Genomic DNA, 24,597 nt, shown 5'->3' on the forward strand with positions numbered 1-24,597 from the left:
ACCATGACGTCCCACGCACCGGCCAGAGAACCAAATGTTGATAACAATGAGATGGGAGGAGAGGGGGGAAGGTCCTCGTGGACTTCAATGGTGGACATGGCAGAGGCGCTACCTCCTGAGGTCAACCGGGGTTTAAAGGACAGCAGGCCAGGCCAATGGAAATCGTGAAGCTCGAATTGAATGCCTTAATGGGACTTGTGATTTGGAATCGTGAGTTGACGACGATCTAGGTAAAGTTGTTACACTGCTTGGACAATCACCAACTGTCCCTGCGGGTGTGACAGGATTCATGTGAGTGTCCATTTCCCAGGGCTTACCCACGTGACTTTACCGAAAAAACCTAAGAATGTACTTACCCACACACTCTTGACCGATTTTACTTAGACGTGGTGGGATGAACTAAGAGACGACCATCCTGGGGTCAGCTGCAGATGAAGGGCAAAAACTCACACGGAGACCCACAGACTCGCACGGGAATCCAGACTCGCACGGAGACATCACTCTGGATACCTGGCTCCCCTCGCCTGGGTTTAGTCCACCGAGCAGAACGGTGTATGGGGAGTGTCCACTGCCACACACAACGAGCTACGACTACTACTTGGAACTCCACTGGCACCTCCGAGTAGTGGTGTGGCCGCCCTGAGCCAGCCTGAAACAGGTCGGGGCAGCAGGGGTTGCTTTTCCACTGCACGAGTCGAAACGTCCCACTGACGTTACAAATGTCGCGCCGTAGATGGGCCGCACTTACCTGCAATGGTGGACGGGGCCCATCTAGGGCAGTACCTTGTCCCGCCAGCGGAGGGGCTGCAGTGGCAGCCCAAGAGGGGAGGGGCTGCTGGGGGCTCAGGATCCACACAGCGAAGCCCCTAGGCGCCCCCAACGGGGGGGAGGGGGGGGCTGCGGGGGATCTGGGATCCCACGCAGCCCCCCCCCTCGATGGGCAAGGAGCTGATCGGGACCAGTTGAAGACCGAAGCCAAGAGCAGCTAGCTAGGACCCTGAGACCCCTCGCCCCGCTGTCCTCGTCAGGGCCGGGACTCCTCTGTGCGGCTCAGTGGTGAGACCCTGGGAACCCCTGGCCCGACGTCCTTGTAAGGGCCGGGTCCAGTGGGTCAGTGGTCGGAACTTGCCACCTGGCGAGGGCGAGCTAGAATAGCCTCCCCCTAGGCACCCATAGCCGGAGGACCCCGAGTGTAGCCCTGTGTCAGGGTGAGTCAGCCCGGAGGCAGTACCTCCCCAGACAGTGGTACAGGAGGACAGTAACCCTGAGTGTTCTGGGACTGTACTGCCGAGCGAGGTGTTTTAATAAAGTGTTGCCCCATCCCTTGCCCATTTTGGACCAGGGACAGATTCGTGTAAAGATTATTGTATAACCAGCTGAGAACTCAAGGGACCAGGATGAGTCTCATTTGCAAGACAGACCTGGGGTGACCTGGGTGTCGTCTTGTAAGGCTAGCTTCCGGCTTGACCCGGTGAAATGCAAGTGGAAAAAACACCTGTGCCATGCTTGCCCATGCTGCCGTGGCTCCGATGCGCCAGTGGAAAGGGGGTATGAGAATAGACGACAGCTGAGTATACAAAGCCAGTATGGGGTTGTATATGGAGTGGCTAATGGGGTAGCACCTTCGATTAGCCACGCCCACATCCTGTGCGGTCACTTTGGAGGGCATTTGTCTCAACATTGACGATTACCAAACCAGAGGAAACCCGCACGTGGTCCTGTAGAGTCGGTAGCGTGTCTTCAACAATTAACATGTTTTAACAGTCAACAATGATCACATTTCAGGGTCTCAAATTCATATTTATTTTTTCTATTGAGTTGAATCTGCAGTAGTTACATAAACGTATAAAATATACAATGGTGTAAACGTACAAGATTATATTCATAATATAATTTACAACCATTTCTCAATCCACTGCTGGATGAAGGCCTCTACAACTGTCGGTCGTGAGGGTTGTTTTGACGATGCTTGACCCCACTCATCAGTGCAGGCTGGCCAAGGGAGACGAGATTCAGTCGCTCGCCACTGATGTCAGCCGTGGCTGGGCAAGTGGCTGGTTAACTAGCACAGGTCGCCTTGTTCATGGTGCAGTGCTGCACCGGCTCCTCGCACTGCATATTCATTGCGAAATAATGACGATTGCAAGTTTGATTCAACAGATGAATGTCAGAAGTAATTCTACTGGAAGAATTAGCATAGCGGCATCTGCAAGTAACCGCAGCTCAAGACAACACAGAAAGTAAGTTGGCTTAATTGTTTGGGAGAGGCAGTCGACCATAGGCGGAGAGAAAAGGGGATGGTCTTGAACCTGGACTTAATCAGGGAGTGGACAGCATAGATGGCTTGGAGAAGGGATTTCCAGACTGGGGACAACAGAGGAGAATGAGCGACCTCCCACTGAGAAAAGATGAGGGGTAGGAGAGTGAGGGTAGTAGGGCAAGAGGGGAGGGGTATTAGAGTGTGTGGTGGGGAGCAGAGTGAGATGAGAGCGGAGGGGTAGGAGAGTGTTGGAGGGGAGTAGAATGAGAGGGGAGGGGTAGGATTGAGTGAAGTGTAGTAGGACAGGAGGGGTAAGCGAGTGTGTAGAGGGGAGTAGAGTGAGACGAGAGGGGGTGTAGGCAGGCGTGAGTGCCGGGAGGATTTTGGACGCCGGGACTCCTCAGCGCTGCGAGGACACGGCCACATTCTACAAGGGGGTTCCCTGGTCCCCTCCCACACGGAGTACAACAACTCGCACACATGCTGATAGCCGGCGAGGCTTCCTGGGTAAAAAAAGAGACATTACATATAAAATACATTATTAATCATCAGATCCAAATGATACTGTACATTTTTTGTAATCGCACAATGGTCCCCTGCTGATACGCTGGGGGGCTCATTGGCACTGCCCTGGTTGTCCAAGGGGCTCGTCGTTGTGGTTCTTGTTGGGCCCATGGCTGCAGTGCCACGGTGTCGCCCTCCTTCCCGTGTTTTCCTGTCCTGGCTCCCTCCCTCCCCACCGACACCGCCTCTGCCTGCCACCCGAACGTAATTTTTTTGATCAATTATGTTATTTCAGTAAAGGGTCTAAAAATGCGATTGCATGTAGAAAACCGATACGTTCCAATTATTGTTTACTTAACGCAGAGGCTTTCGCAGCCAATACTACCATTTATAATCGAATTTTGGGTTAAGGCCACGTAAAGACTTTGCCAGAATTCCGGTCTTCAACTAGCGGAATCAATAATAATTGGCACATCGTTAAACGCTTGTACATCATGTGACCGTTTAAATCGTTGGGTGGTCAAGAGTTTCGCAACAAATTGGACCAGATCATTCCAGTACATGGCCTAACCAAAAAATATAAATTGTGAAATTATTACTGATGATGTTGATGTGTTCACAGTGATCGGCCTTCGCTCGAGTCCATCTCTCGGCCATACGTCCCCGCCGTGCCGACAAAAGGCTGCATGGCCGCTCGGCCTCTACTGACGGAGCAGGTGCAGCACAAGTTCCTCGTCTTCGGCCAGAGACAGCCCCGTGTCCATCACCCTCCCGCCAGCATCATCATCATCATCATCGTCGTCGTTCGACTGTGCCCGTCGCCGCTTGCGGAGAGGGCCCGTGCCGCGGCGGTCCCTGCTCGTCGCCATTGCCGCCGTCTTTGGCTCTCCACCATCCTCGCCGCTCTCCTGCGACGAGCTGCGGTGGGGGAGGGGCGAGCAATAGGTCAGGACACGTGCAAGGAATCCGGCCAAATTAGTGTTGTAAAGGCCCTACAAGGCCCCGACACGGTCAATAAACTAAATTGTCACCTTGCGTGCAAGGGTTTAATGATGCACCAATTATTATATTATCAATTCTGCTCACTCACCGGTGGAGTTGAACAATTCTCACATCCAAAGTTAGTAGCAGTTACATTTAATTGACACGTGGTTGTCCGATAGTGTCAGGTGGAGGGGAGGGTCTTATGACAAAAATTTGGCCAGATCATCATGGCGTAACAACAAAAAAACAATAATGACTCAATTCTGACTGGCTGCCAAACCCTAAGTGTTAGGTTTATACAATGTGGCTTTAATGTGGAGTGTTGACTGAGCCACCGTCATCCCACAATCTTGTGATGTCTTAAATCCAACTTGCGACTGCCCGCAAACTAATCTCACTGCTCCATCTCCTCCACGTGATGGACGTCCCCTCGGATGCATTCCATACTTTGGCTATCACTCCGTTGCTAATCCTGCCCCAAGCCCACTCTCGCTTTGCTCAATAGCTAAGAGCGATGCCACTGTGGCCATCAAATTAATGTAATAAACAATCGGTGACGTGTTGGGCAATGGCCGTTCTGCATAGCACATCAACCGAGAGAGGCGAGACAGATGGAGTAGTTAATAAGAGTTGGAGGCTGCAATTGTCAACACTATGGGTGACGATATTGTAATTGTGCATATGAACATGTACCCAACACCCTTCACTGGTTACGGGGCAACGTAGCCCGAAGCAGAGAGGACAGGCAAAACACAATCCGCCGCACGTCTGTGCTCCCCACCGTCACCGACCCGCGCCGACCAGCACGGTGAAGTCAAATAGCTCCCCGCGACCCAAGCGGCATGCGGAACCTCTCATCCAGCAGTGGATTTGACAGAATGGCCAGGCGTGTGCACGTGCATTTGTCCAGTTGCTCCGCGCGTACCTGTCGCCCTCGTCGGAGACTCCACGTTTCTCCCCCTCCTCATCGCGGTACTTGTCGGGGTCAGGCAGGGTGCTGGGGTCAAAGTCCTCTCGCTCGTCGTCGCTGTCGTCGCTGCGGCCGAGGACGGCGGTGCCCGCCTCATCCTGCAATGCACACGCGCGCAGGTAGGTAAATGTACAAAGATAAATTTCGATTTAAAGCTTTCGTGACTGCAGGGATTCATCTTCTTGGTTCTTTCGGTAAAGTCACGTAGAAGGGAAGTAATAAAATAATAAAAATAAAACATAATAAAACAATTCTCACGACGTTTCGGCCACAACGCAAGCAGCCGTCCTCAGGCGAAGAATGATTCTTCGCCTGAGGACGGCTGCTTGCGTTGTGGCCGAAACGTCGTGAGAATTGTTTTATTATGTTTTATTTTTATTATTTTATTACTTCCCTTCTACGTGACTTTACCGAAAGAACCAAGAAGATGTACAAAGATACCCCACATAGCCTTTGACAGACTGATAGGGCAAGTGCTGTTATGGAGCACCCATGAAGGGCGACACAGCACACAAGGGGGTGCTTGGCCAGCACCACCCCTGACCGTCTTTGTTTACCCAGTGGCGATATTTACACGCCACATCAGGTACTCATTTGAGACCGAGTCGACCTAGGGGTGGCCCAAAACTGGTTTCGATATCATTCTCCCAGTGTGGTTAGCTGTGGCTGGGAATCGGGTGCCCAGGTTGGTATCGGAGTGTGCTACCCACTACACACAGACTTAGGTACGTACTCACACACAAATAGGCATGTACACAAACACACAAAGACACAGATCCCCCACACAGCCTTAACATAATGTTGGGGCAAGTGCTGTTAGCGAGCACAAAGACACACGAGCAAATGCAAGGACAGATGCACACGTCACACTCGTCACCCGCATCACACGCTCGTCCCATCACACTCGTCCCATCACGCTCGCCTCACGCCCACCACACTCTCCACGCTCACTACCCTCCACGAGCGCCGGGCCCCACCTAGGGAGGGGTGCAGAGCGTAGCGCGGCGCAGCGGAACGCACACCGCTCCGCCAAGCCCTCAGGCGGGGAGGGGAGTGCAGAGAAAGGAGAGGGGAGGGGAATAGAGGAGAGAAGAAAGGAGGGGAGTGTAGTGGAGAAGAGAGTGGGGACGAGAAAAGGGGAGGGAAGAGTGAGGGGGAGGGGAGGGCGTAGAGGGGAGATGAGAAGGGAGAGAAGAAAGGAAGAGTGAAGGGGAGGAGAGTGGCGTGAGGCATGTGTGGATCTGTCTCGCCCCCAGGTGGGGTAGGGGGTGGGCGCGAGTGGAGGGGAGAGGGCAAGTGAACAGGGGAAGAGGGGAGTGGAGCAGTGGAGGAGAGCGAGTTAGAGAGACAGAAGCGCGAGTCCAGGGTGCATCGCACGGGGAGGAGAGCTCATCGCCGAGTTCCAGGCGAGGGTCGTTCGGAGCGACGCGCTGTGTCCACGGGCGCCGGGAGGGACGGTGCGGCGACCCCCACGCACACCACGTGGTGGATTCTCTCCGCTACATCGTAGGGTGGCGAGAGACACTTACGGCTTAGGGAGGCCGACAACCAGCAGTGGATTGGTCACGAGTGACGACCGTGATGAAGATGGTCACGATGCCACCCCATCACCCCCGTTTCTTCAGCATGAATTCGTTTTTTGACCGACTGTTAAAGTTGCGTGAGGGCAAAAAGCATCGCCAACTGTGTAAACTATTTTTTTCACCAATCAGGTCCCCAATTTGTGGCTGCTGGCATCATCACATGACTTGCAGCAAGCAGTGCACCACTTATAATTTGCACAAGTCGATCTCGGGTTTGCATCGAGTTGGGTGAGCCAGCATCCATACCACAGCGTATTTTTATGAGAACGGTTGCTGAGCAAAGGCCCAAAGCGGCCAGCGACAAACAGCAATAGATAAAGAGTTGTTACGTTTCCTGAGTAGAGCAAGGTTATTATGAGGAGAGAGAGTGTTGTGACCTGCATTGCGGTGAGCGAGTGGGTAAGTGTGCTGTGACCCGAGTGTGGTGAGCGAGTTGGTGAGTGTGGTGTTGTGACTTAGTGTGGCGAGTGAGTGGGTGAATGAGTGGGTGAGCGAGTGGGTAATTGTGTTTCTGTGATCGGAGTGTGGTGAGTGAGTGGGTGAGCGTGTTACTGTGATCAGCAGCGCAGTGGTTGAACAGTGTGGTGGTGGATGAAATGAAATGATCGATCAGTCCTCAACACGACTGGCGGAATCAACAAGCGAAGTTCACGGGAAAAGCAACCACGGTAGTAGCAGTCGCAAAAGAAGAGTGACAAGATGGTGAACGAGCACTGGTGAGCGAGCGCAGTGAATCGGTGAGCGTTGGATTGTCAATACATGCCGGGCGTGTGAGAGCATTGTTCGGGTTTTAGGGGCAATGCCGTAAAACATTATGTATGTTAAACATTATTTATGTTTTAATTAAACTTGTCAACACATGAACAGGGCAGGGTCCCCCACCACATAACTCACAACGCTGCCCCCCACAATGCCGCCCTGATCTACGTAATTGGCTTGTATCCAATTAACCCCTTCCACACCCAATTATTTATCACAATTATATTTTTATTATTTTATATTTGACACTGTGGTCAACGGCAAAGGCACAGCCCCGCAATTGCTCGCTCACGCCACTGCTGGCAGAAGGGCTTCGACCAGAGGGAGCCTCTAGAGATCCAGTCATCTTCCACGCTGGCCAAACATCTTGGAAGAGGCGGCGGTCCCCACACTTTCCAACAACAAAAAACGCCATTCACAACTAGGTGGCGATGACATCACCACAGCACTTGTGCCAGGCCAAGTGCACTTTAAGGCTACGTGAAGTGTCGAACGCTCGCTGGCAGGAGGTCACGGGACAGACCCAGGTGCGATGGGTTTATTGACAGAGATGAGTGGCTGATGCACCAGCTGTGCCCCCTACTGTGCCAACTTGCTGTGTTTTTTCCACGTGGCGCTTTGCTCATTGTTGTAAGCATCACTCCTCTGCCCTCCGTTGCTGGAGAGCGACTGCCTCCAACCGCCTGTAGCGTCCTTTACGAGCCTCTACAGAGGAAGATCTTGACACTGCTGGTACCAATCATTGGCAAGTCCAATCAGCTCTACATCCTCTTGTACCATATCACTCCATCTCTCCTCTAGCCCGAGCTGTGCCCATTTAGCCCCCTATATCTGACCGAACAAAAGCTGTTTAGGGCATGCGGTGGCTGGGCATGTGGGCTACATAATCCAGCCAATGCAGCCTTGTCTGTCAGATTAGCACACTGCCCAGGTATGGAAAACTCTCCACTCTCTCCACAACTGCCCCATCGCCAATAGGGAGTTGAAGGGGTGGAGTGTTTGATGGCATAAAATACCCAGGCAGGTGCTAAGTTTTGGTGGAGCTGGTGGTAAGGCCCCACCTCTAAGTGGCATGCCCCAGGTTCAGCAGCAGCAACTCCTCTGAATTAGCGGCAATCACCAGATTATCACCATACATGTGTAATGGCAGGGTGACGCCGGCTCCTGGGTAGATAGTGGTTTGCCTGTGTTTGGACTTCCGTGGCGGGAGATCAAACGGGCGACTGTGGAGCAGATAGAAGTTATGATGGCTGCAGTTTTTACAAATGTGGATGGCTTACGGGAACTAATAACGTGCCACATCAGCAACCATGAACTGTGATCTAATCACTGCGGGATAAAGGGCATCCCCAAACCGCCGCGCTCTTTCAAGGCCCTGAAAGACAACAATCCATCTCCTACCGCAGCTCATTTCATCGCCGCATCTCTGCCGTGGATGGGCTCTCCGGCACGTCCCCTCCTGTGGGTGTCACTCGGTCGCTGGTCTCGACCACCACAGCCACCATCCGTTGCAGCGACATCATCTTTCTGGTATTTGCCTCACACCTGTGAGGCCTGCTCCTCTTCCTCCACGCCTTCCCTTACTGGGCCAAAATCTCCACCTCATCTTGGCCTTTCGGTCTCCACCCTGGAGGGCTTCCTCTCAGCGTGCCTGAGATGGACACCACTGGACCCTACCCCACTAACCCTACCCCACTAACCCTAACCCATTAATCCCTAACCCACTAATTCCAAACCCCGACTGATGCGTGCAATTAAATGCACGATTGACACATTTCTGCGTTGTTAGATGCAGCCCCGTAGCATCGGTGCGTAGAATAAAGCGACGGGCGTCGCAGCCTTTGGTAATGCACACGTGGTGTGGGAGGGGGGTGAGAGGCGGATGAGAGACGGAGTGCTCCGCTACCCATGCTGTTCACCGTTAAACCTGCGCTCCAAGTTCAACTTTGCCGGTGTGCCGTCTGTGCCCCCCATCCCCCCCGCCAAGTTTGTACCATGGACACCCTTTGCTGGCGAGACGTTCCATCTCGAGGGATTTCACCAGGTCGAATATTTCATGTAAAAGTATAAAAGTATGATCACACGTGCCCCCCTCCACACCTGGCCCTCCCCCCTCACGTGAAGCCGACTCGCGCAACAAGCCTGGGCGCATGCCTGCGGCGCTCGCACGTCCCGCGAGTTTTACGCACGACGGCTAAATTACCGAAAATTACGGCTCGCGACAGGGCCTGAGTGGGGTCGTGTGGAGTCGTGTGGAGTCGTGTGGGGTCGTGTGGGGTCGTGGTAATGCGGGGGGGGGGGGGTGTTTGGCACGTCTTGTGACCCGTGTTTTTGTCCTTTCCCCAAATGTCATTAATTTGACTGCGTTGTCACCGTCGTGAAACACCAAGGGTGCATCGCCCCCCGCGCGCCAGCGTATGGGAGGGCGGCGCAAGCCGTCATCGGAGAAGTGACCTCTGTCAATCACACACTGGGGGCGCTGCGCCACCACCGCCACCACTTGCCACCTGGCTAGAGACGCGTTCGTGACACGCCAGTCACAATGTTAACTTGTGGTTCTTAGAGCAGGAATTTAGCCAAGTTAAATGTGACTTTTTACGTGCGGTCATTGGTTACCTGGTTATGGACATCAATTCGCTACACACTTGTTGGTTTATAATCTGGTTTATAATCACAATTCCGTCAATATAGGTCTGTGGATCTCTACGCAGTATGAGTGTTTTCTTGTGTCCATGGATGTCTAGGTGAGGCTGTGGATGTCCGTTTGAGTGGACGTGTCTCTGTGTCAGTTAATGGCGGCACATTAAAACCCGGTATAATCGCTGTAGTTAGGCGACTGAAACTGGATTCGAACCCTGGCTCTCAGCGTTGCCGGCTCAGAGTTAAGAGCTTTGCAGAGCCAACCCAATCACCTCTAGATTCAAGTGGAACTTCCTGCTGTAGGACATCAGGCTCCCGTAAAGGAGTCAATATTTTTTAAACATTTCTCAGCTTCGTTCCTCTCTGGATCTCATTCTGCCACACGGCTCCATTATTATCTCTGTCCCATCCACACACGTGGCGCCTTGAGAAGCCGTGAAAGGCGTCTGTTAAGCGCAAATCATTACTACTACTACGTCTGAAACACACCTTGTATCAATGGTGCATCTATCGAGTGTGCAGGCGGTGTAACTGCACCAGGGCCCCGCTCCCTCCCACCTCTCCATGGCAGCCTGCATGATGCGCTTGTGCTCACCTTGTTGCGTCCACGCTTGCTCAGCGCTCTGCGCTCCTCCTTGGCTCGCAGTCGTTGTTCCTGCAACAACAACAAAGCACGGTGCCCAGTTAGACCACCCAGTGTGGCCGGTTTACCGACTCTGATAAAAAGAATAATAATACTGGAACATATATTTGAGTGCATTTGATATTCACACCGTTCGTGCAGCGCGAGGCTATCACGAAGGAAGGCGCTGCGGTGTTTTGCAGTCTGCTGTAGTTCCATGGTAGGGGGGTCGTGTTGCGATGTGTACTCTGGTGGTGCGGCTTTTCACATTTTTGGCCAATGTGGACCATAACGCCGGCACACGACGACTTCGTCTCTAATGACATCACTGGATTTCTATTGTCCAGTGTGAAACAGACGGGCGCGTAGTATTAATCGGGGGGGGGGGGGGGGGGGGGGGCTGCCGCATCATCGCCCAAAGCCTTGTCGGCTTACACCGTGATTTCACGAACCACGGAACTCGTGTGCCCACTCAAAGTTCCGGCACCTGCAGCAGCACCCGCACCACCACCGGAACCACCACCCCCCGTTCCACTGTTTGCGCCAACTCGGGCAGGGGGCTTTAATTTTCTGGCCCGATTTTGGTCTTGACGACACAAATTTGATAAAATCATTACGTGGCCCAACCCAAAATTTAATGACTTATCGTAACATAGGTTTATGAAATCCAGTGTCGTGGTTAACCATTGTCGGTCAATTATTTCTGTATACCTTGGCTACCGCTGATAATCCAAACAAACCACTCGCACATGCCAACAAGCCGCGCTTGTTGGCATGTGCGCCATGCCCCACCGCTCCACCAGTGTCGCCTCAAATCAAAACGATGGTGGCACCACCAAGCTCTCAGCTTAAACAAGCTAGCGCCTTGAATGGCCACGAACCGCGACCTACCCACGGCTGGGCGAAGGCCTCCCCCATGCCGTCGCCATCTCTCGCGATGCAACAAACCGTCCAAGCTCACTCACTTTTCTTAACGGCGAATACGATGTCTCTAATCTGTACACACGTTCTGTCGTTCGTACAGCCCCCCTGCCATCTTTTAACGCGATTCCAACAAACCATCTACGTAGCAGACGGAAATGCAAGAAAATCGTCGTCTACTTCTATGCTGCCATGTCCACGCTGCTCTCCACCTTCACTGACCGGCACTGACCAGCGGGCGTCTCCGTGCCATTGCAGCTTTTACATTTTGTTTGTGAACGCCCGTCATGGCAAACCTCCGCTCGGCACATTGCCATGCCGCTTTGCCATGTGCACAGCTATTGTATATATTGCAAACAGCTGATTATTCTTACACGCACGCACATGCATGCGTGGCACGACTGTAAAACCGATTGGTGGGCCGCGCTTCTGCGAGCAACAGCGCCAGCCCCCCCGGCTCGACTGGTCGTCCTCCAGCCTCTCTCTTGTGAACCGCGCCTGGCGCGGCGGAGGGAGAGGAACCGGGCGCCCGATTTAGCAGCGGCGTGCCCACGATTTGGCACCGCCACGTGGCGAGCACGGTGGAAACGCCCGAACCTGCCATGCCGTGAGGGGCGAGAGGCAAGCCAGCCGCCGTGGCACCCTGCCACGGCTGCTACCTCTCAGCCACCCACCAGTCAGCGCCACCGCCCATAACAGATTGTGGCCACTACACACGGTCTGCCGCGGCCACTCCCTTGCAACTTGCCACGGTCCTTGCCTACAGCAGGTAGTGGTCACCAGACACTACTTGCCACAGCCAAGGCCAAATACTTCCCAAGGCGAGTACCAAATAATACTTGCCATGGCTAGGTCCACAAGAGGCCACGGTTACTTGCTAATGCCCGCCACTGCCACGAATACTCTCTTCTTGCCAGAGCCACAACAGATAAAATCCACGGACCGCCACCAACCCAGAAGCCCCATCTTAGTGCCCTAATATTCGAGTGCTGAAGCATTTTGGTGGAGCCATGGCGCAGCAGGTAGGGCGTTGTGGTATGAACCCACTGATCTGGATTTGATTCCCTGTCGCTGCTGGCATAGGTGGCAAGGGTGATACCTAAACCGGTTCTGGGCACTAAGCCGCATTGACCAGGATGGTGAAGTATGGTTAAACAACCAGTACCGAGTCAAACCCCTTTGGGAAATCGGGGGGGAAAAGTTACTCGACTCAACTGATAACGAACAAAAAAAAGCACGGCGAGTTTTATTTGCCGATCGATCGGATCTCACGCGACGGCATCCCCGGCTCTTCCCTGAAAAAATGATCCAATAAAAGAGATTTAATGAAAGTAAATTATGCGGCGACGCGCCGAGCTGTAAAATCTCTGCCGTGGGGTGGCGGATGGAGCGGATTGAAACGAGACTTTGTGCAAGGGGTGGGGAGCACAGTCTGCTGCGGCTGCGATGCCCGGGGCCCGGCACGCCAGTGCACGTGCTGACAGTGCCGTGCTAATGCACACACGCACTAAAACACACACACATACACGCACCAACACTAACACGCGCACACGCTAACACACTCCGGTGCTTGACAAAAATCCCCGGTATAGCCTAAAGACTATAGGGGCAAGTGCTGTTAGCGAGCACCTATGAAGGCCGGCACAGCACGCGAGGGGGTGGGTGGCCAGCACCAGCCCGACCACCTTTGTCTCCTCATTGATGATGTTTACACACTGCACCAGGTACTCATTGAAGGCTGAGTCGACCTAGGGGACACCCAGGACCGGTTCAGATAATCGTCACCGGTGTTGGCCGTGAGTGGGAATCAAACTCGGGTCGTCGGGTTCATAGCGCAGCGTAGCGCTAACCGCTACACTACCGCTCCCTACCTAACACACACGCTAATACACACACATACACGTGCTAACACTAACATGCACACATGCCAACACACACACACACAGGTGCATGGCGCAGTGATAGCGCTGTTCCAACACACGCATACGCTCGCACAAATACACACGCTCACTCGCACACCCACTCAGCCATACATGTGAATATAACAAACACACAGGCACCTTTATCTGACACCGAAGACAAAGATCTCCCATATAGCCTTAACAGACTGTCAGGACAAGTGCTGTTAGAGAGTAGCACCTATGAAGGCACACGAGGGGGTGGCCAGCACCAAGCCCAACCGCCTTTGTCTCCCTAGTGGCGATGTTTACACATCGCACCAGGTACTCATTTGGGGCCGAGTCGACCTAGGGGAGGACATCACCGGTGGTGGCCATGAACCGCAATCGAATTCGGGTTGCCATATTCGTAGCGTAGCGCGCTAACCACTGCGCCACCGCTCATCCTTTATCGGACACCACACACACACTTACACACATTCTCTCGTACGCGTAGACCCCAACACACTCGCACACAAAGTATGTGTAAATTGGCAGGCGGTGGTGGCTGTCCACGTGGCCTGTAATCGTGCACTGTGGAGGCGAGGGGAGGGTTGGTGGATCACAAAAATGTTGACAAAACCCCCACCCCGCACGACTGCTGCGGCCTCCCCGCTCATCTGCGACTCCCTCGTCACGTCTCCGAGTCGCCTCTCTCTGAGAGCGAGCGGACACTGCGGCGTGGCGGCGCATCACAAGGCGATATTATTATTGTTAATTCACCATGGGACACGGTGAATGTATGTAAGCACGTATGTACCACATGCACCCACACGCTTACATACATTAGAGGCGTGACCATGGGTGGGTGGGGGGGATGACACCACCCCTAGCCCAGATCATCTTCTACACCAGCACCACCACCTGCTGCACCAGCAGCAGTAGCAGGCAGCACACTCACCCTGTGCTTCTTCTTGACCTTCTCCCGGTAGAGCTCCTTGTCCACCTTGTCCTCCCGGTGCAGCCGCTTCCGCGCTTGCTGCACGTCGATGCCTCCCAGCCCCCCGTCGTCGTCGTCCTCATCGTCGTCAAGCGCAGCCATGCTCTGCATCGGCGGCCAGGCCTGCACCTTCTGCACGTGTGTGTACGCACGCGACACACACACTCATCGTCAGAATGGCCACCGTACGCTTTAGTCGGGGAGGCTCGTGTAACAACAAAAACACCACCACCATCAGCACCAAAAACTAAGATCCCCCCCCGTGTAGCCTTTACAGACTGTAGGGGGCAAGGGGCTGTTTGCAAGTAGCACCAATTGAGGTGGGCACGGTACACGAGGGGGTGGGCGGCCAGCACCACGATCACCACCACAATCATCACCACCACCACCACGCGCAGCACCACCATGATCACCACCACCACAATCATCACCACCACAATGAGCAGCAGCACAATGAGAAGAAGCACCACCATGATCACCACCACCACAATCATCACCACCACCACCACCACAGTCACCACCATGATCACCACCACAATCATCACCACCACAATCATCACCACCACAATGAGCAGCAGCACAATGAGCAGCAGCACCACCATGATCACCACCACCACAATCACCAAAACCAGCAGCACCACCATGATCACCACCACAACCACAGTCACCACCACCACCACAAGTGCCACCACCACAAGTGCCACCACGAGCTGCAGGAGCTCCCACGTGCTGTCGTTTTGCGAATCTTTAAACGGATCCCCACATCGCACTGCACCGGCGACGGCGCTGGGCACGCACCTCGCCCTCGTCGGTGAACAGGACGCGAGTGTTCACTTTGAGCTTCTTTTTGAGCACGCGCTTGGCCTCGCGCACACGACTGTTGCGGCCGCTGCCGCCGCCGCCGGCCCTCCGCTCCTGCTTCTGCGATGTCACCTGGAGGCGAGGGGGGGGGAGGGGTCGCAGGGATCAATATATCCAATCAAGCAACGGTCTTTATTTGACAATATCGGCCTCGTTGAAGTAGGCATCGGGGGCAGATTACAGCAGAATGCGGAAGGGTACAAGCGCACACAGCAACAGGAATGAATACGGGGAATGGAAATAGGGAAAACACAGCAACAGGGGACGTGGGCGAGGTCGGGCTCGAGATGCCATCGCAGCCAAAGCCGTCGATGCGACGACCGCACGACGTCACCAACGTCGTTCCTGCTGGCGTTTGGACCCCGCAGCGGCTGCGCCGTGGCCGATGGCGCAGCGACCTCCGAGGTCTGCCATCCTCGCAAAAACCCCCTCCACGTGCCCTCACACCAACTAGCACAGAGAACCATAGATAGATCTGCCCGATCAGTATCAGGCCTGAGGGTCATCTCTTCCCCTTGGTCACCAGGACTATTGGAGACCTCTCGAATGGGGTCAACGCTGGCCGCTACCTCACGCGTATTGTGTGTGCGAGACACGAGATGCTGAACTTCACGTGGCCTCAAAGAGCCCCTGCCCCTTGCACAGGTGCCGTGGTGATGTCACCTGTTGATGCTGAACTGGACACTCCCGTGCGGCACGGTATATACATGATGCTTTTAAGCATACGGCTGTATAGACAGACGGAGATCCCCTGTGTAGCCTTGAACAGATTGTTGGGGCAAGTGCTGTTAGCGAGCACCTGTGAAGGCCGGCACAGCACACGAGGGTGTGGGTTACCGAGACCACGCCCATCCGCCTTTGTCTCCTTAGTGGTGATGGGTACACACTGCAACAGGTACTCATTTGAGGCTCAGTCGACCTAGGGGAGGCCCAGGACCAGTTCAGATAATCCTCACCCATGTTGACCATGAGTGAGGATCGATCTCGGGTTACCAGGTTTGCACCCACACACACTCACAGGCATTGCCACACACACACCCGTGCATTCACACGCAGGAACACACACACACAAGACAAACATCTCCAGTTTCCCCACAGACAGTTGGGCTAAGTGCACTACGGCGCCCGAGGGGGTGGTGGAGTTGTGGCCAGCACCCCGCCCAGCTGCCTTTGTCTCCCCAGTAATGAAATGTATCTGTACCGGGTACTAATTTCCGACAGAGGTGACACAGGGAAGACCCGGGTCAAGTTCTGATTCCACTTGCCACTCACTCAATGTTCGCTAAGCCTGGGTATCAAACCCAGGTCATCGGTTCATAGCCCATTACGCAAACCACTGAAGCCACCGCTGACTACCCATACATATAGCCTGCAGAGACTGTTGGAACTCAGTGCTGTTAGCGAGCACCTAATAAAGCCGGAACAGCGCACCTTGGGGCTGGTGTCGTCAGCACCATGTCCAGATGCCTTTGTCTCCCCAGCGCTGATGTCAGCACACCGCACCAGGTACTCATGTGAGGCTGCATCGACCGAGGGGAGGCCCGGGGCCGGTTCATATATTCGTCACCGAACCCGGGACGCCGGGTTCGTAGCGCAGTGTGCTAACCACTGCGCCACCGCTCCCACACAAAGCTACCTAATACACATACGTACTAACACACGTAATACGTCGAGTGAAATCAACATTCAGATCGAGCCTTCAATCAGAAAAACACTCCAAGGCACCGAAGTGTTAACCTTGACACGTGCATCATACATCACAATTAAGCAAGGTGCAGCCCTGCAATTTCTTTACTTACTCATGCCACTTCTGGTGATTATGAGAGTGGTGTTCGATCTCCCGTTTTACACAGACCAGCAGTCTTTGGAAGCGGTGGGTGTACCCACACTTTACCCCACCAAGCTGCCTCGCCACCATCAGTCTTCGCCAGTGTGCCATCATCCTGCGCATGCTCACTTTGCTTCCTGGTCAATGCCCCTCTAAGCTGTGTACATTCCCTGGGCCCATGCACTCCTCTTCCCGTCTCTCTTGAGCGGAATTGCGAGCAGGCGCAGAGTAGCGATGGAACGAGCCGGCGTGCGGGGGCGCTATGGACGCCGTAGGACCGTGAAGAGACTGCGACGGCACGGGGAGGTATTCACCGAGCAGCGGACTGATCACGGCCGATGTGAACGACGCAATCTCTGCTCTCATCCAGCAGTGGATTGACGACGAGGCACGTGCCAAGAAGACCGGCGGGAGGCCGCGAGGTCTCACCCAAAATCGTGCACCTGACGCCGAACCCCCGACGATCACTTAGGGTGGCAGAAAACAAAGTGCGGAGGCGGCCAAACCTGTTTGAGCCACACCAAGACGGGGGAAAAATGTCCCAGGCTTGCTGCAGTGAGAACACGTGAACACGCGAAAACGCGAACACGTGAACACGCGAAACACTGAAACTTCGCCATTTTCATCACGAACCGTAATAATAATTATCATTCACATCCCCCTCCTCGTACGTTGAACTTCTTTCGCACCATATGTAGCCAACCGTGCTAATCGGAGGTGTCGTGTGTGTGTGTGTAAATGTGTGTGTGTGTAAATGTGTGTGTGTGTGTAAATGTGTGTTGAAATTCTTTTCCACCGTAAATAGCCAACTGTGCTAATCGGAGGTGCTGGGGAAAGACAACGAACTTGACACAAAAAAGCAGATCGCTGCGCTGACCCTCCACAGCTGTGTGAAGACTCGCCGTGCCGGGTCAGTCACGGGAGGTTGTTTGACCACAAACCCGTAACACCTGGGGGGGGGGGGGGGGGTCTGCCACGTGACCTCCTGCTTGCGAGCCTTTGGCACCTTCACATGGGCTCCAAGTGCACATCAAAAGGGCGCAACAGCACTGTGCTGACACTGCGCTCACTTCGTGGCGAGCGGAAACTAATTCTTGTTGTTTGACCATACTTCACCACGATGGTCATGGTGGGATGGTGAAACTGGCGGGGGGGGGGGGTGTGGACCTCGGGACCCGTTAAAAAGGCTTGCACATCTCTGAATGGCTTCCGCGGATTTCTATCAAGACCCCTTCAACAGTGCAGCCCGGGGCGACAGGCTCAACCTTAGTGACAGCAGCAGCAGCAGCGCCCAGCCAACCACCGTGCTGGCATTGGCATGCCGGCACTTGCGCTGAAACACGCTCGTTAAACGCAGATTTTCGCCCCTCCCACCGCGCGGTCACCACCACGACCACACCCCCCCTCCCCCCGCAGCCACCACGGGCCTTCTCGTGTTACCGGCAGCAGCGGCACGGTGCCAGCGTCAGGGCGATGGCATCTTTGGTGCCAGATACCCGGCACATGCTGGCTGGCGGCCCATGAATTATGGGACGACTTTAAAAGGATGCTTGGGTTGGGCTGGGCTGGGCTTAGTTGGTCAGTGGGTCGATCAAGCAGGCCAGAGGGCTTGGCGAAACCCAAGCGATCGGCGTGCGCAACTTAGTTGCATGCAACCGAATCGCATGTGTGGAGTGGTGTCTGCACCCAGGAATGAGCAGTTGCACAGCTGGTTGCTTACAGGCTTCTCCTCTCCTGTCACGCGGCTTGCTCAGAGGTGTGCGGCGAAGTAAGTCCGTGGTCACGTGATGCACTTTCCAACCACGATTTTCTCGTTGCGATCCTGAACGCGCCGTTAACACTTGGCGCTGCGAAGCGGCGACTAATTGACGAGTAAAACCCGACCGATAACGAGCAAGAGAACGCGCCGGCGGTTTCCTGCGCGATTTCAACATCGATCGGTGGTAACGAACGCCGCCGCCGCCGTTAAAACGGACCGGCGTGCACCGAAGGGGGGCAAGAGTCGGACGCCGCAGGTCCCGGTATCAACTCCGCTCACTCCTGACCACGCGGGAAACAACCCCGTCGTGCGGCCGCTCGCTCAGACGCGGTTGCGAGGGCAACTTGGTTACGCATCCCGATCGCTCGGCTGTCGCTTGGTCAGGTGGGGGGATGGGTGGTCGGTGGATTCGTACCGCCAAAGACAAAGATCCCCCCCCCCCCCACCGTCCACAGTCTTAACAACAGACTGCTAGGGCAAGTGCTGTTAGCGAGCACACGCACACAGGCACACAGGGCAACAACGCCCAGTCCATTCAGACGTGGCCCCCGCAGCAAGGGGAAGTCTCGGCGCGTGGCGAGGGAAAAAAAGAGGATTGGTGGAAACGGGGAGGAGTGGCGGTGGCCGGCCCCCCGAGCGCCATCAATCTCAGGCGACGAAGCGGTGGCGTCCTTGCCACGGGGGCCCGGCGATGGCGATTTGCCGCGGGGGCCCAGCGATGAACAGGCCTCTGTTTCGCGCCGCATCTGCCGTCCGTCACTGCCCGTGACCCGCACCTCCCGCCCGGGGGGGAATCCGCGGTGACACTTGTGAGCGGCGAGCAATGCGCGCGAGCCATCCGCGACGAGCCCCGGGCGGAGATGAGCAAAAGAAAAAACCGTACGCAGTTCTACCTTGTTGCGCAACAGCCCGCTCAGAGCCGGACAAAGTGATAGCGGCGGTGGACTTGAGAGTGATCCGCGTGCACTCGGCATGGCGCCCTCGAGCTACCGAGCAAGCAGGGCTCTTGTGACCCCCCCACCACCCCCCGCCCTCCTCCCACCACCTCACCATCCCCGCCACGGCCCCCTTCCACCCCCCGTCGCCAGTGGCGTCGTCGTCGCGAATTCGCGACGACGCTGACCCCGGTCATCCCGACGCTGCCCCCGGTCATCCCGACGCTGCCGGGGGGGGGGGGGGGAGGGGGGAGGGTGGACCGCAGGTTCCGTGTTTTCCACCGAGCGGTTTAGATTTAAATGAAATCCAAACGCGGAGAATGCGATAAACCGCACGGCATGCTTGCGGTGGACATGAACTTTTGAAATATTTGACAATAGAAAATAAATAAATCAAAATGTCTCTTCCCCCAGGGCAGAATGGTGTCCCGGTGGCCTCAACGCCATTCCAGCTCCGCAGAACTCACCTCGTCCTCCACCTCGTCCTCCACCTCGTCCTCCACGTCGTCCGTCGCCTGCGACGCCCCCCGCACCCCAAACACGTCGCGCCGCTTCACGCTCAGCAGCTCCGCGCCCTCGTCATCATCATCGTCGTCCTCCTCCTGACCCAACGAGAACTTTGGTGGGCGGGCAGCGTCCACTGCCTCTTCATCATCCTCCTCCTCCGTGTCTCCCCCTTCCTCCTCATCCTGCACCACAACACCAACATCATCACCATCCCACTCCGTGTCTCCCCCCCCTTCCACCTCATCCTACACATCATCATCATCATCCCACTCCATGTCTCCCCCTTCCTCCTCATCCTACACATCATCACCACCATCCCACTCCATGTCTCCCGCTTCCACCTCATCCTACACATCATCATCACCATCCCACTCCGTGTCTCCCCCCCCTTCCACCTCATCCTACACATCATCATCACCATCCCACTCCGTGTCTCCCCCTCCTTCCACCTCATCCTACACATCATCATCACCAAGCGCACGAGTGATGGTTTATGTTCCTTGACGAGCACTTCGTGTGTAATGAGTGCGACCTCAATGTATTCGTTCAGCAACCGTAATCCAACGCAGCTCAGCGAGCACTGGACAGACACGGTCAGATCTTGCAGAGAACCCATCACGATATGTGCCCCCTCACAGACGGAGCGAATGCATCGCCGCGCTCAACCTGGGCCGCAAAGCGTTGGCGCGCAACAAACGTCGCCATGAGTCGCGTGGCTGTCTAGTGCACCTCTTCGCTGGACGAGGAGCCGTGCGGCGGCAGCGCCGTCGTGCTGGTGGTGGTCGTGGTGGTGGTGGTGGCTGGGCCGCCCCTCGCCGAGTGGCCCCGCTCCGCCCCCTGCCGCAGGTGCTCGCGGAACGCGTTCAGCTCCGTCTCCGAATCGGACGCCCCTTCTGAACGCGGCGACGGGAACGGGCGGCGCAAGCGCTACTCTGTTAGCACGCGTGGCGCGCGATGATTACAATTATTATAATGTTAACTTGTATCGCGCGGGGAGGAGGAATCAAACGCACAGGGAAGGCGGCAGCAGCCAAGCGGTGCGCTGGTGCCAAATTCCGCCTCCAAGCTCTGCGGTCCTCTATATGTATGAAGGTGTGGGCCAATTCACGAGTGATTGCAGGCGGGTGGTCGCGTTCGGCGATTGGAAGGGCATCGGTTTAATCGATTCAAGTCACGACAAATTGAATTGGCTAAATTCCAGCTCTGAGATTTTTTTAAAATGTTGATTTGATTGACGTGCCATGAACTGTGCTCCGCTGGGCATGAGCGGGGAGCAGGCAGCGACGTCAAGAACCGCGACGGAGCGGCAGCCACGGAGCGGGGCGCCAGGAGAGGCCGTCCACCAGCGAGGAGGTGGCGGCGATCAAATCACGTTGTCCGCAGCAAGCAGCTGCTACTGTTGCTGCTTGCTGGGCGGATCGTTACGGCGCAGGATCGCGAGAGATGGCGGCCACGCCTTGGGGAACCCTCCATCCAGCAGTGGAGTTGGCCAAGACTGATGATGATCTGATGATGATCATAACTTTCTTTATTTTATACACATAAAACAGATGAATCGATTATAATAAACAAATTTAACCAAATTATTGTTTAAGCTCAAGACAAGTCCGTGGGGGTTGAGCACGGGACACTTCGTGGCCGGAAGGGATACCAAACAGCGCTAATTCACCGTACTGAAGCCAATTTTTTTTTTTATGGATACATTTCAAACAGTGCAACGATTGAAATTGTCAACACCATGCCACAGCTCTGATGTAAATAAGTTGCAAACAAATTGTGAGAGTGGGAAACCGAGGCGCGGCACCTTCTGACGCTCTCCGCTGGGGCGCGGCCTTCGTGCTGGCACCCTCCGTTCCCAGAGTGCACTGGGCCGCCTCTTTCTGGGCGGCTGCCCTCCTTTGCTGCGCTTCCCTCTGCAGGAAGCGGATGCGGGGAGCCACGGCAAGTCCCAAGGACCTGCGCGAGAGGTGCTCAGAGGTCATGGCGGTCGAGTCGATCGCCCTCTCGTATTTCTCGCTCCGCTTGTGACCCGCGGCGCTGCGTGTGCACAGGAGCGAGACGGATTGCTGCTTCCCGAGACTGGGAGACGGTGGCGGCTTGGGAAGGCCTTCATCCGGCAGTGGATAGAGCATGGCTGACAATGTTGACAGCTCACGTGATCAGACGTGCCAATCCAGTTTATGTGGCTTTGGGTGGCCAATCACTGGTTTACACAGGGAATGATCCGATGCTTAATAAAGTATCAGTCATCGCTAATGCACCTTCAAATAGAAGCGGATTAAAACTAATAGACAATTATTTAAAACATGTGAGTCATTTAATACAAATAGAAAACCTTCATGCGATTTTTGGCAATGAACATCCGCGGTTAACACGAACAAAAGATTTAAAATACACGAATGAAGAATGATCTGTAACATCCGAGGCGTCGCATTGACATCTACGGAAAGCAACAGCGGCTTCGGAGAGGACGCATCCGTGGCCAGAAGGCACGATGGCCGGCGGTCGAGACTAACGGCGGAGCGGCAGCCCAAGGCGGGATCGCGCCCGTGAGGACGTTGCACGAAGACGACCCCCCCACCCCCTCATCTTCTCAACGCAATACCTTTTCTCGTGCCCACCCCCCCACCAGGCCTACCCCGAACCCCTCCTTGACACTCCCGCCTGTTCTACAGTCACTAAAATGTCACCACCCCTTTTAGTAACCCCATTCTTCATCACAAAAGACCACTACCATCTTATCTACAGTGTTATAAGAGAGCTGTAAAGTGCCTTGGAAAAGGCGCAATAAACATTTCAATAAGATGAAGCGGTTGATGATGGAGACGCCGACGACGGTACGAATGCAGGAACCCGCACCGTGACTGTCTGCCTCTCGTTGTCGAAGTAGCGCCGTTCTCATCGCGGGCGGAACTGCGGTCTGGCTGTGCAGCAGCTGCCTTGGCCACAAGGTTTGGTTTTTGGGGCGTCCACTCTCAATCACCACCCCAAGAGTGCCACCACCTTGTGCCAAGATGGCCTGACTCACCCGAACCACAGAGGCCTCCACACCTATCGTGCACCCACTTTAATTACCTTCAGTCTTATTTCAGTTTCATTAGGTACATTCGGTATCTGCGCCATTCTCAAAATCCAAACCTATCGCTGAAGCATTATGTTTCACAGCCATAGGCTGAAATTGATTCACACAGTATTTGGGGGGGGGGGGGTGACGTTGCTCTGCGAATTCCCAACCGTAATACACCGCGAGTGGTATTGACCGGGACCGACCGCCAGGGTTGGAACCGCGGAACCTCTGCGAAAAAACGTCGAACGCGCAACAGCTGGGCGGCGCCACCACCCCAAGAAGTTTTCCATCCAACTCGGCTAAACAAACGGCATTTCACGAGGACAAAGAATCCATTCGGAAATCTCACAGCGCAATAAGGGGGACGGGGCTCTCTCCTACACACTCTGCTATGCGACCGGCATCCGTAACACGACGGTCGAACCAATATCTGTAACTGCACGTGGATGATTTGGTTAACGAAGCCGCACACTCACGTCGGACAATTGGGGACGCCGCAGGCTGCGGCCATGGGGCACGAGTTTCAGATTTAAACGTTTCCGCTTGTGTATTTTTAAGGACAAATGAAACATCTTTGTCAAGACCTTCACATCATTTTACGTATTTCCAAGCAAAACAGAGGGAGATCCTGCTTCTCAAATGAGCACCAAGGCATTTTGCTCATCTCCTGTTGACAGCCACGAACCGGTGATGGAAATTCCACATTCCTATGGTGGGGGGAGGGGGGGTCTATCTGTGAGTGCGCTGGACCCACCGCCTGGAACTCGCTGGACCCACCGCCTGTAACTCGCTGTTGCTGAAACAACTGAAGGACGACGATGTCTCTCTCTCACACCTCAAACGTGACCCGAAGACTCAACCGAAGACTCAAACCGCGGCCTCGCAGCTACACGGCGGGCGAGAGGGGCGCGACGACAGCGTGCTCTTTCAATGTCTAACCATCGTGACTTATATCTCCGCTCGATTTTTCCAGACCGATCCGACAAGCGTGACTCTGAACGCCCTCTTTGCGAGGGAGGTGGCGGGGGGGTACTCACAGTGCGTACTGCGGGAGCGGCAGCCGCGTGACATCGAACACCTCCTTGTTCTTCATGAGGTAGACGGCACGGAGGTACGACATGAAGCACTGCGCACGCGCACACAAACACCCCACCCCGCTGTAGACACAAGCGCTACTTGCGAGCACTGACAACGGCCGGCATGGCGCAGGAGGGCGACAGGACCGTGCCCGGCTGCCTTTGTCTCCCACGTGATGGTTTGGTTGAGGGAAAACCCAGGACGGGTCCAAAAATACGCCACTGATGTTAGTGCAGCGGCGAGTTGGTGGACTCAGACTGGTCACCGATGACTGCACGACAAACGCCATCGAGTTAAATCTGCTTTTGCACTTAAATTTTACTAAATTCCAGCCCTGAGAATTAAAAAATATCTTTAACCGCCATGCGACAAACATGACTTTCAGTGGCAGGGCCGGTGGGGAGAGTGGTACTACCCCTTTATAGTGTGGACAACAGGTGGCT

At 54.9% G+C, this 24,597-nt stretch overlaps 1 protein-coding gene across 2 annotated transcripts in view; it reads right to left on the bottom strand.

Annotated features, from left to right (window-relative positions):
• Positions 1-1,779: 1,779 nt before the first annotated feature.
• Positions 1,780-24,597, bottom strand: part of DDX10 (DEAD-box helicase 10) — a 37,249-nt gene continuing 14,431 nt past the window's right edge. The window contains exons 12-20 of one of the 2 annotated variants that reach the window (XM_078618251.1): positions 24,115-24,203; positions 21,815-21,966; positions 20,740-20,903; positions 19,995-20,192; positions 14,919-15,053; positions 14,082-14,252; positions 10,296-10,355; positions 4,674-4,816; positions 1,780-3,682 (exon numbers count right to left, since the gene is read on the bottom strand). In XM_078618251.1, coding sequence (XP_078474377.1) covers positions 3,466-3,682; positions 4,674-4,816; positions 10,296-10,355; positions 14,082-14,252; positions 14,919-15,053; positions 19,995-20,192; positions 20,740-20,903; positions 21,815-21,966; positions 24,115-24,203 — 1,329 coding nt within the window. In that variant the 3' untranslated portion in view covers positions 1,780-3,465. Of the gene's footprint in view, positions 3,683-4,673; positions 4,817-10,295; positions 10,356-14,081; positions 14,253-14,918; positions 15,054-19,970; positions 20,193-20,739; positions 20,904-21,814; positions 21,967-24,114; positions 24,204-24,597 lie in introns of both variants that reach the window. The other variant, XM_078618250.1, reaches the window with a different exon arrangement.

This window comes from Lampetra planeri, chromosome 57 (assembly GCF_965212315.1).
Source record: "Lampetra planeri chromosome 57, kcLamPlan1.2.h2, whole genome shotgun sequence".
In the NCBI taxonomy this organism is placed as follows: domain Eukaryota; kingdom Metazoa; phylum Chordata; class Hyperoartia; order Petromyzontiformes; family Petromyzontidae; genus Lampetra; species Lampetra planeri.